The following is a 12,122-nucleotide window of genomic DNA, read 5'->3' on the forward strand; positions in this document are numbered from 1 at the left end:
CCCGCGCCCGCGCCCGCCCCGCGCCTGCCCCGCGCCGCATGGAGGGCGCAGGGCCCCGGGGGGCCGGGCCGGCGCGGCGCCGGGGAGCCGGGGGGCCGCCGCCGCCGCTGCCGCCGCTGCTGCTGCTGCTCTGGCTGCTACCCGGCCCCGCGGCGCCCCAGGAGCTGAGCCCGCGCGGCCGCAACGTGTGCCGCGCGCCCGGGTAGGAGCCGGCCGGGCTGGGGGAGGGGGCCGGAGGGACACCCGGGGCCGGGGGGAGGGGGCGCCCAGGACCTCCCTGAGCCAAACGCGCGGGCCCCTCGGGCCGCCCTCGCTGACCCCGGCTCCGCTCCAGGCCGAGCCCGGGCGCCGGGCCACGACGGTGCGTCCGAGGATACCCTGGGCGAGAAGCGGCCGAGGGTAGAGCGGAGGGCAGCGGACGCCCAGAGGGCTGACACACGGGGTTCGAGATTTCAGACCCAGGAAAAGGGACCCTTGGGCCGGATTGTGAAGGCCGTAAGAAGACGGGAAGCTCATTCCAAGCCCATGGCATGGCATGTGCAAGGGCCCAGACACACGAGTGTGGCTCGAGCCGTGATGGAGGGAGGGTGAGCGTCCAGGAGAGATGGAGCGAGGCTCCTGAGAAGAGGGAGCCGCGGAGGTCTTGAGGCAGGCGAGTCGGAAGGACAGATTTGTGTCCTAGAAAGAGCGGGCGCGGGTGGGAAGAGGGTGGTTATGGAGGTGGGCGTCGAGGAGCCTGAGCTCAGAGTGGCCCAGAAGCGGGAATAGAGAGACAATGACGTGCGCCGGCATCGGGAGTATGGGGGACTCCCGGGTGGGGATACGGGGTGCAGAGGGGCGGCGCAGAGGTGGGCGCCACGAGGAGCCGGGCTGGGGAAGCCAGTGTGGGACAGGAGGGGACAGGCTCTGCCGGAGGGCGCCGGGCTCAGGACCTTGCGCGGAGGTCGAAGAGCGCAAGCCAGGACCCAGGAGTGGGCGCAGGAGTCGGAGGACCCGGTCGGTCTGTCAGAGGCCACTGCGAGGTCAAGGGCATCTCCGCGCGGGGGCGAGGAGCCGGCGTGAGGGGGTGCCTTGGCGCGGGCCGGGGGCGCCAGGCAGGCGGGAAGCTGGAGAAGCATCACGGGCTCCTGGCGGGTGCGGTGGGGGCGCCCTGGGCCGCAGGGCCCAGGGAGGCCGCGTCCGGGGGCAGGCGGTCGCGGCAGACAAGGGGCTGTGAGGGGCCGCGCGGGGTTTCCGAGCTCGGATCCCGAGGCGCGCAGACCCCTCCCCGCTGCGAGCCCCGCCTCTGGGGCGGGGGCCGGCCTGGCCCGCCATCTGCTTCACATCGACGCCGCCGCCGCTGCCTCCCGGGCCTCCCCGGCCCCAGGAATGCAGCGGCTGTGGCGGGCGGGGCCGCCTGGGGAGTGGGAGGGCGCGATCGTCGCCGGCCCTGTCCCTCCGCCTCGGCTCTCCTTCCCTGTGGGGGTCCGTGCCGGGGGTGGGGGGTGGGGGGATCCGATGGCAGGCCAGAGCTGTCCGGAGCCTCCTCCACTCCCCCTCTCCCCGAGATGTTCCATCAGGCGGCCTGTTCCAGTAGCCAAGAGCCTGGGTTGGGTTTCAGATCCTGGTGCCACCTCTCCCCATCTGAGTGGCCCCGGGCACAACGCTTAACCTTTCTGGGCCAGCCCATACTCCTGTCCAGTGAGGGGGGTGGTGGTAGAGGAGGGATGACTGTGATCCTGTGTGGAGCTGGTTAATGGGAAAGACGGCACTCCCCCATCCCCCCCAGGGTCTGGACCATCTCTTCATTACCTTCCCAAGGCTGGGCCTTGCCAGGTTCCCATTAGCGTTCCCTCCCTCCGGAGGCAGGAGGACTAGGGCAGGGAGCAGCTCTCAGTCAGTAAAATCCCATACACTTAATGTGTGCAGGCCTGTTGTTGGTGCAGGGATACAGCTGTCCTGTGTGGAGGAGATTTACAGCAAATCATCTGACATCTGGCAAGGGCTGGGGAGGAGGTGTTCAGTTGGGGAGACCCAGTGGGAAGTGATGAGTGAGAGAGGCCTGTGGGAGAGGAGGCAGAGCAGGGTGGCATCTGGGGCAGGGCCCTGAGTGCAGAGGGCCTGTTGGAAGCACAGGAAGGAGCCCTGGGGGCTGGGACAGGGATGGTGGAGGAGAGGCCACAGGGCGATGGGAACCCCCGTGGGCTTTGCACAGAAGAGGGGCAGGATGTGACCTGGGTTGGCTGTCAGGTGGCAGATGAACTGGGGCAGGAGGGCAGAAGGTGGGAGAGAACCAGGGAGGGTGAGGGTGGCTCTCACAAGGCTGGGCGGGGGACAAGTGGCCTGTCCCATCCTAGATCCAGTTTGGAAGGTAGAGCTGGCGTGTTTCTCAGTTGATCCACTCTGGGAGAGAGCAGAGTCCCCTTCCAGCCTCCCAGCCTGGAAGGACAGTCTTTACCCTGAGATGGAGAAGACTCGGGGTGGGAGGGGCTAGTGGGGAGGAGGGCCTCCCTCGAGGCCTCCGAGGCATTGTCAGTGTCTGGATGGGACCTAGGGAGCTTCCCCAGGGAGCTAGAGTGGACAGAGCAGGGGAGGGAGGCGGGGGGGGGTGGGGTGGGGGGGCTGGGGGGGGTGGGGCAGAAACCAGGGGAGGGGTGCCCAGGGGGGAAGGAGGAGAGTGGGGCAGGCATGGAGTCCCAGGGGGCGTGGAGGCAGAGGAGCTTCCTGTCTGGACTGGGGAGAGAATGGGACAGACACTGGCACAGTGAGCAGGCAGTGCTCTTGGGGAGCTTTGCCGAGGTGGCTTGGGCAGGTTCAAGATGAAGGTTTAAATCACCGCAGCTTCATTTGCAGTAACAGTGATCTATGGGGGGGCAGCCTGCAGCACAGCCTGCTTGCTGAGGGGCCTGGATTGACACCCCAGGGTCCTTCCCTAGTGTAGGAGCTACCCCTGCACTGGGCCATCTTTCTTGTCATCTCACTTTCATAAGATCTGAGAAAATGGGCCTGCCGACCTAGCCCAGCCTTTTCTGCCAGCCCGTCCCAGAAGGAAAAGTCCCACAGACTCATCCTCCACGTGGGCTCTGTCCTGCCGGGGAGCAGGGTTGTTAGCTCTGTTGGGTGGGGCCTGGGCACCAGCCATGCTGGGAGGACCAGGTGAACTCAGGGACTTCCTAGAGCCTGCTCAGCATGGGCTGGAGCTCACAGCACAGCCTCGGCTGAGCTCATAGTTTGTGCTGGACACATCTTGACTCTTAATCCTCCTGCCAAACCTATGGGCCCCATTCTACAGATTTAGCAGCTGGAGCTCAGAGAGGTAAAGTTCTGTGCCCAAGGTCACACAGCAAGTGGCAGACCCAGTCATCCAATCCAGCTTAGTGTGGCCCTAAAACCAGGCTCCCAACCTGATTACAGAGCCATGCAGCCAGGTCGTCCAGGATGGAAGGTGGTCAGTGTTCCTGGGCCATCCCAGCAGGCCATCTGGTGAGGCTGCCTGCAGGAGGGACTTCTACAGAGGCTCTCCATCTGGAGACCTGGGTTCATACTGGCAGAAGAGGCAGGAGGGTGATAGGCCCTCGGACCTGGGTCTCCCTACAGATGGCCATCTCGGAGCTGGGTGGGTGGGGACAATGGGGGCCAGAAAATCCAGGCCTGCTTAGAGTTCCTGTCTCTGGTTTCCAGTTTTATTTGTGGAAAATAAGGTGGCCCATTCCTTGAAGTTTGGGGTTTTATGGATCCTGTTCCCCAGGTCCCATATCTTTGGCCCAAAGGAGAATCCAGCCCTTTCTGGGAGAGGGGGCTCCCTTGGAGTCCGGGGGCCCCATCCAGGGTGTGGTGATCATTTTGAGCTGGGAACGGTTGGGGGGCATCTTCTGAGGGGTGTGATATGGGGCAGCTGCAGCCTTTCCCTTCTCAGGCCATCCCACCCCCACCTCAGGGTGCTCAGGCCCCTCCCACCTCCTCCCATCACCATATCCCGGTTCTAGATTCACATCCTTCCCAAGAGGCCCTCTCCTTTTCTCTGAAGTGTGAATGGTGGCTATGTGCCTTTAGCATTTGGCTGAAGTTCTAGGTCTGATGGGACCCTGCAGAACTGCAGCCTGAGTGTCTGTTCCTTCTCAGCCTCCTTTGCCCCACAGTGTGGGCACACCCCACCTCAGCCCTCATGGCCCTCACCAGTGGCCATGGCTTCACTTGGGCAGGGCCTCCAAACCTTTGTGCCTACACACCCCATAAGCCCAGGCCTTGGGAGGCTGCACCACCCTGATATGGGACACATAAATTTTTTACCTCCTACTGTACCTTGTAAAGCCAAATAAAATTAAACAAGATTTTATGAAAGTTCACGGAGAGGACATTCTAACTTTGCCTTCCTCCAGCCCAAGTCTCGCCCTGGTGCTCTGCAGCCCTCAGTTTTACTTTCCTTACTCAGATGGAGGACTCCCTGGGTGTACCTTGCCCCTCTCCAAGTGGACACCTCGCTGTGTCCACCACACTCAGAGACAACCCATCTGCCTTGGTGCTCCAGTTGGGCATCCAGATGTGCCCACCCGGCCCAGCCAGTCCTGGCACTGCCCAGGTCACGTCATATCTGGATCCCTGACACCCATCTGGCCAGAACCCCACCCCCAGGGATGCCCTAGACCTCCATGTCTGAGCAGGTCCTGGAGGCCCAGGGACCTTTGCCCCACCCCCACCTCACTGCTGCCCCTCCTGGGACATGTGGGGTCTCTTCTCTGGCCTAGTGGATGGGGGAAGAGGGCACAGATCAGGAGGAGTGGCGAGACCCCTTGTAGAGGGAACTGGGAAGTTCTTGGAGGTGGTCTGCCATCTGCCGCCTCCCAGTGTCCGCTCTAGAGGGCTGGAATTTGTGTCTTATTCGCTTCGAGTCTCCCAAACCTACAGCAGTGCCGGGCACACATGAGGGCCTTTATAACCACCTCCCTAGGGCAGGGTGGAGGTTACTGGGGGACCCAGCGAGGACTAGGAGTGGGTCCCGAGCTCAGGCGCCCTCTCTCTGCCTGCAGCTCCCAGGAGCTCACTTGCTGCGCCGGCTGGAGGCAGCAGGGGGACGAGTGTGGGATCGGTGAGTAGGGCACCCTGGGACTTGGGCAGGGGGCGGGGTCACGGAGAGGAGGGATAGTGTGGGGGCTGAACTCGGGACAACTTGGGCGCGTCTCGTCCGCAGCTGTGTGCGAAGGCAACTCCACGTGCTCGGAGAACGAGGTGTGCGTGCGGCCGGGCGAGTGCCGCTGCCGCCATGGCTACTTCGGTGCCAACTGCGACACCAGTGAGCGCGGATTGTGGCGGGCGGGGCAGTGGGGCAGGATCCCAGAGATGGGCGGGGCCTGAGTCGGGAGTGGGTCCCCGGGGGCGGGGGGCTGGACGCGGGCAGGTTCGGGCTGGGTCTGGGCCCCGTCGCGAGCACCTGGGCTTCCCACCCTCTCCGCTCGCTCTGCAGAGTGTCCGCGCCAGTTCTGGGGTCCCGACTGCAAGGAGCTGTGTGTCTGCCACCCACACGGGCAGTGCGAGGACGTGACGGGCCAGTGTACATGTCATGCGCGGCGCTGGGGCGCACGCTGCGAGCATGCGTGCCAATGCCAGCACGGCGCGTGCCACCCGCGGAGCGGCGCGTGTCGCTGCGAGCCTGGCTGGTGGGGCCCACAGTGCGCCAGCGCGTGCTACTGTAGCGCCACGTCGCGCTGCGACCCACAGACGGGCGCGTGCCTCTGCCACGCAGGCTGGTGGGGCCGCAGCTGCAACAACCAGTGTGCCTGCAACACATCGCCGTGCGAGCAACAGAGCGGCCGCTGCCAGTGCCGCGAGCGCACGTTCGGCGCGCGCTGCGAGCGCTATTGCCAGTGCTTCCGCGGCCGCTGCCATCCCGTGGACGGCACGTGCGCGTGCGAGCCCGGTTACCGGGGCAAGTACTGCCGCGAGCCTTGCCCTGCCGGCTTCTACGGCCTGGGCTGCCGCCGCCGGTAAGCGCGGGCCCCGGCCGGGGAGGGAGAGGAGGGGCAGGCGCCGAGGGAGCCGGGGTGAGGCGGCCGGGACCCCGCCTAGCCTCCTGCCCCTTCCCCAGATGCGGCCAGTGCAAGGGCCAGCAGCCATGCACGGTGGCCGAGGGCCGTTGCCTGACGTGCGAGCCCGGCTGGAACGGCACCAAGTGCGACCAGCCGTGCGCCACCGGTTTCTACGGCGAGGGCTGCGGCCACCGCTGCCCGCCGTGTCGCGACGGGCACGCCTGCAACCACGTCACCGGCAAGTGCACGCGCTGCAACGCGGGCTGGATCGGTGACCGGTGAGCAACCCGTGTCCGCCTCAGACACACAGCCCCCAGCCGGCCTCCCCCGATTGCCCTCCACGGAGGGCTCTGTGGGCTTAAGGGTCGTTTGCCTGTTTCCGCTGACGCCTCCTCCCCGCGTTCCGAGGTGTGAGACCAAGTGCAGCAATGGCACCTACGGCGAGGACTGCGCGTTCGTGTGCGCCGACTGCGGCAGCGGCCACTGCGACTTCCAGTCGGGACGTTGCCTGTGCAGCCCGGGCGTCCACGGGCCCCAGTGAGTGCCCGGGGACCCAAGGGGTTTGAGGGGTCTGTATCCGGCACTGGGCTCCAGCCAGACCCCAGGTGCTGCTGCGTTGGCCGACCAGGCGGGACCCAGGCTTGGCCCCTCAGCCTTGGCCCCCATACTTCAGCTAGGGAGAGACAACAGGCTCTTTGGGGCAGCTTCCTGCCCTGGGTGGAGCCAGCTCTCGAGCGGGATCTAGCAACCAGGTCAGCCTGTGGCCAGTGGGTTCCTTGAGGGCTGCAGGGCTGAGGTGACCCGGAGATGATGTGGAATGAGCAGGGACCTCCACGTACAGCCAAGGGTCTCGTCTGGCAGCCCCTTTTCCCCCCACAGAAGAGTCAGCCCCAGCAATGGGCACTGCGGCCAGTGTCCACGGCCCGTCCCCTAGACTCCGTCCCACTGGAGTGCACACATTTGTTTCCAAAACATTGATCGCTCAGGGTGTGCTGGAGGTGGGGGTGGGCTGCAGTCCCTAGAGAATGGAGAACCGGGGCCGGGCCGGGGCTGGCTGGCCGCGGGGGCGAGGGCGGGAGGCGTAACCGAGGGCCGCTTGGCTCTCCCAGACCCCACGCCCCTCCCTGACCTCGCGCCCCCGCAGCTGTAACCTGACTTGCCCGCCCGGGCTCCACGGCGTGGACTGCGCCCAGGCCTGCAGCTGCCACGAGGACTCGTGCGACCCGGTCACCGGTGCCTGCCGCCTGGGTGAGTGGGTGAGGGCGACCCGGCGGGGGCGCGGGGGCTGCCGGCACCTCGCTGACCCTGTGACCCCCACAGAGACCAACCAGCGAAAGGGTGTGATGGGTGCGGGCGCGCTGCTCGCCCTGCTCCTCGGCCTGCTGCTCTCGCTGCTCGGCTGCTGCTGCGCCTGCCGCGGCAAGGACCCCGCGCGCGGGTGAGGCTTCCAGCTCCCTCCCTTCCCCGGTTCCGGCCGTGCGGGGACTGCAGCGCGGCGCGCCGTTCCCGGCCCCGCCCTGGGGGGCCCCACCCTTCGTTAGCTCAGGCCCCGCCCTCCTTGAGGTTCTGCTCCCTTGGGCCTCTCCCGGCCTTAGGCCCCGCCCCTCCGCTCAGGCCTCTCCCTCCCTGTGGGTGGGCTCCCACGGGCTCGCCCCGCCCCTCTGGAACAGGCACGGCCCCGCCCCTTCGCTCAGCCCCCGCCCCCGCAGGGAGCTCTCGCTTGGGAGGAAGAAGGCGCCGCAGCGCCTATGCGGGCGCTTCAGCCGCATCAGCATGAAGTTGCCCCGGATCCCTCTCCGCAGGCAGAAGCTGCCCAAGGTCGTAGGTAAGGATGACGTAGGTAAGGAGTCTCCGGGGAACACCCCCCGACGCAGGAGGCTGCTGGGAAATGGGTGTGACGGGGTCGGTGTAGGAACTGCGGGGCCTTGAGTGTCGATGTGGGGGCGTGGGGAGGTGCGACCAGGGGGAGGAAAGAAGGATTGCGGATGCAGGGGAGCCCTGGAGGAAGGCAGGGGTCCTACGTGTGCGGGCAGGTGTGGGCCCTGTCTCGGTGACTGTGAGTAACTGCATGTGTGGTGTGGTGGGGCAGTGTGGACTGGACATCCGCGGCCGGTAGGCCCCCGCAGTCTGCGGGAGTGAGTACACTGTCGGTCCTGATGCGAGCTGCAGGTGGACGCGGGCACCTGTGAGTGGGAATGCCCTGCCACAGGAAGACCCGCCCCCGGCCCGGATCCCCAGCTGTGCCCTGGGTCTTTCCTGGAAAGTGGGCAGGCTGGTCCCTCGGCCCCCACCCTACCTCAGGACGGGGCTGGGTGCGGGGCGATGCTGCTTCTCTCCTTCTGCCTGCACTGACTCACACCGGGGTGGAGTCTCTCTGCGTCTTTCCCACTTGTTTCCAAAGATGAGGGGGATGGGGAGATGAAGTCTCCTGGGAGGTAAAGATGCAGACAGCTGAGAAAACCCCTGGGCCCACTCAGCAGAGTGGGATTTATGGGCACAGATGTGGGGGCTGGAACCCACATCCCATTTGTGAGAGGGGGACGGGCTGGCCAGCCTCTGGGATTCCCCCGTTGTGGGGTCTATGTCTGTGGAGGCCGTGCCTAGGGGTGCAGCCTGCTGAGACGGCTGCAGCAAAGGGTGGCCTCACCACTGCACATTTGCATTCAAAAACTGCTGCAAGACAGGGTCTGAAGCGTGGCTTGGAGGCCCTGATGGGCTCTCCCAGCCAGGTGCTCTCTTTTCCCAACTTTCGGCCCGACCTCACTCAGCTCCCTGGCCGTACACTAGCCTGTTGAATTGCCTGTCCCACCCACTATGTTGGGGTAGGGCTGGCTTGGGTCCCTCCATCATTTGTGGCAGGAGGGCTGGCGAGGGCACTGGCTGGGGCAGGCGGGGCCCCTGGCAGCTATGCCTCCCTCCTTCCCCAGTGGCCCATCACGACCTGGATAACACGCTCAACTGCAGCTTCCTGGAGCCACCCTCGGGGCTGGAGCAGCCCTCGCCATCATGGTCTTCCCGGGCCTCCTTCTCCTCCTTTGACACCACGGATGAAGGCCCCGTATACTGTGTACCCCACGAGGGTGAGTGCCCCTCTGCTTGGGGTGAGGACCCCTCTCGCTCTGACCCAGTGAAAGGTTCCAGCTGAAATTTCTGTGCTCTAAGAGACAGGCAGCATGGGGAGGAAGGGCTAGTTAACTGGGGGGTGGATACACAGTTGAGGTTGCAGAGTGGGCTTCTTTGCTGCCCAGCACCAGACTGGGGTAGGGTCTGGGGAGGTAGCCACAGCCCAGGTTCACTTCTGGGGAGACCAGGCAGAGAAAATTCCGGGCTTGGGGAGGAGGTGGCAGAGGAGACAGGAAATGGGGTTTGCAGGATATGGGGACACACTTTCACCTGAAGCCTTGGCTCACAAACATCAAGAAGCAGCCTGAATAGCTGGGCTTCTGGCCTCTCTCTTCCCCAGACCACCCCCGTGAATGACTTTGGGCAGGTGACTAACCTCTGAGCCTTAGAAGGCCTTTCTCTTAAAGAAGGACTATGAATCAAGGGTCAAATGTGGTGATGGTGGCCCCCCAGGCTGGGGATGTGGTGGGGGAGGGGTGCGAGTCCAGGCCGAGTTGGGGCTGCAACCCAGGAATTAGCCCCACTACCCCAGCCCTCCACCTCCGGGGCTCTGAGCTAAGTTTGTGGTCAGTGCAGTGAATGTGCCAGGCATGTCTGGATGCCACGGCGACTGAGCGCCAGCTGGGGCGGGAAGAGGAGGGGAGGCGGGGCGCCAGCGAGGGTTTGCTCTTGGAGGCTGGGGGGCCAACTCTTTCCGGAGGAGGTGACCGCCCCGCTCGTCCCTTGTCAGAGGCGGCAACCGAGAGCCGGGACGCGGAGGTCCCCATCGCCCCAGCCACTGCCCCTAACGAGGCGCTGGCTTCGTCCCCTGCACCGGTGACTACGCCCGCGGAGGAGGCCACGCCCCTCCGCGCGTCCTCCGACAGCGAGCGGTCAGCGTCGAGCGGGGACGGGCCTGGCGGGGCGCTGTATGCGCGTGTGGCCCGGCGTGAGGCCCGGCCGGCCCGGGTCCGGGGCGAGGCCCGAGGCCTGTCGCTTTCGCCATCGCCCGAGCGCAGGAAGCCACCGCCGCCCGACCCCGCCACCAAGCCCAAGGTGTCCTGGATCCACGGCAAGCATGGTGCCGCCGCCGCGCGTGCGCCGTCGCCGCCACCCGCGGGCCCCGAGGCCGCTCCCAGCCCCAGCAAGAGGAAACGGACGCCCAGCGACACATCGGCGCGGCCGGACGAGCCCTGCAACCCTAGGGCCCGCGACCCGACGCCGCGACCCCCGGGGCTGGCAGAGGAGGGGCCGGCCCTCGCCGCACCCTCGCCGCCCCGGGCTCGAGCGCGGGGCCGTGGCCCTGGCCTCTCAGAGCCCACGGACGCTGGCGGTCCCCCGCGCAGCGCACCTGAGGCCGCCTCCATGCTGGCCGCCGAGCTGCGCGACAAGACTCGCAGCCTGGGCCGCGCCGAGGGGGCCGTGGGCACGCAGGGCCCCCGAGAGAAGCCGGCGCCGCCGCAGAAGGCCAAGCGCTCGGTGCCTCCCGCCTCGCCGGTCCGCGCGCCCCCCGCGCCCGAGGCCCCAGGGCCCGAGAAGGCGGCAGCGGGCGCGCCCGGATCCGACACCCCCCGAAAGAAGACCCCCATCCAGAAGCCGCCTCGTAAGAAGAGCCGGGAGGTGGCGGGCGAGCCGGGCCGAGCGGGCGCGCCCACCCTGTAGTAGGTCGGCCCCGCCGTGCCTGCAGCTCCTCGGCTTAGCAGCGCTGCTTGTCACCCCGCGTCCCGTGCGCGCCCGGCGTCTCCCGCGGGGGCCCCAGCCCAGAGCAGCCTGGCGGGAGGCTGCGTCTCACTGGCTCAGGCCCAACGGCCCTCCTGGATGGGGTCCCGCGCTCGGGCAGGAAGCCCCATCCCAGTGGCTAAGGCCTGACAGACGCTTTGCTGGCCCCTCCCTTCCCATGGCCTGCCTGTGGAGGGCTCCCACCAGCCCGGGTCTCAAAGGCCAAGGGCAGGAGGGCTCTGCCTAAAGAACACCTCTTACTGGCCAAGAGTGCCTTGGCTGGGTCACCTTCTCACTGGCTGAGGCCAGAAGCACTTCCACCCTGGCAGTCTCTCTCTGGCCAGGGCCTGGCGCCTCTGGCTGGAGGTTCCCTTCTGTGACCCTAGCCAGAGGCTACTTCCACTGGCCGAGCCCCAGGGCATCTGGTTGACCGGAGCCTGGGGAGGAGGGCTGGTCTCTGCTCCTCAGGAGGCTTGGCTGTCTCCCCACCCACCCCAGCCCCACCCACGCTCTCCCAGCCCCAGCCTCCCCAGCCCTGGCCCCTCTGCTGTCGAGCTGGTTTTGATGGCCTCCCACCACCCCACATGCCTGGGAATCCGAGGGGCAACTCCAGTGGCCTGTGGAGATGTATTTATAGGCCCCCGGCAGGGCTGCTCCCACCCCATCCGGGTGCCCCAGGATGGGCTCCTCCCGGCAGGGGCTTGGCCAAAGCTTTCTTAATAAAGTGCCTTTTTTCTCCCCGTGCTCTGACTGCTTCCTATCTGCGGGCCTCTTGACGAGGATGTCCCCCCAAAGAAACTGTGCCAGGATCCCTCGACCCAAGTGGAGCCTGGGAGCCCAGGTGTGGGTCTCCCAGGACTATGTTGGAAGTGGGTCATGTCCATCTGCCCATCCTTCACCTATTTATCAAGTTTATTGGGCACCCACCTCGGCCCACCCCATCCTGGACTGGCAACCTGGGATGAAGGGTGTGTAGGAGCAGATAGAGTGGCACCCTTGGCTACGAGGAAGGAGCCAGCGCATGGGGCTGCTTCTGCCCTGCACCTTCCCCACTGCCCACTGCTGTTATACTTGGGGCCTCGATCTGTTTGGTGTGGCTGGGGCGGGTCAGAGGCTGGGGCCAGGGGGTAGCGGGCCACGGGCACAGCCTCCAGCCGGGCCGCATCTGGCACAAACAAGACAGTCTGGCACCACACAGAGCCCCGCTGTCCATCTCAATGGGCTCCCTGTCCTCAGCCGGAAACTCTCCCGGCCCGAGAGGTGGGGGGAGGGGGAGAGCCCGCCTGGCCCAGAGCCCTG

The 12,122-nt window shown here is 66.4% G+C and overlaps 1 protein-coding gene across 1 annotated transcript; it reads left to right on the top strand.

Moving 5' to 3' along the window:
- The first annotated feature begins 38 nt into the window (after positions 1 to 38).
- Positions 39 to 11,557, top strand: SCARF2 (scavenger receptor class F member 2). Its single transcript, XM_060029477.1, has 11 exons — positions 39 to 202; positions 5,007 to 5,065; positions 5,168 to 5,269; positions 5,441 to 5,960; positions 6,062 to 6,280; positions 6,411 to 6,539; positions 7,147 to 7,250; positions 7,323 to 7,440; positions 7,712 to 7,827; positions 8,930 to 9,082; positions 9,856 to 11,557. Exons 1-11 carry the CDS (start codon positions 39 to 41, stop codon positions 10,764 to 10,766), a joined length of 2,595 nt encoding a protein of 864 aa, XP_059885460.1. The 3' UTR covers positions 10,767 to 11,557.
- The last annotated feature ends 565 nt before the right edge of the window (positions 11,558 to 12,122 follow it).

Source organism: Delphinus delphis, chromosome 13 (genome assembly GCF_949987515.2).
Source record: "Delphinus delphis chromosome 13, mDelDel1.2, whole genome shotgun sequence".
Taxonomy (NCBI): Eukaryota; Metazoa; Chordata; class Mammalia; order Artiodactyla; family Delphinidae; genus Delphinus; species Delphinus delphis.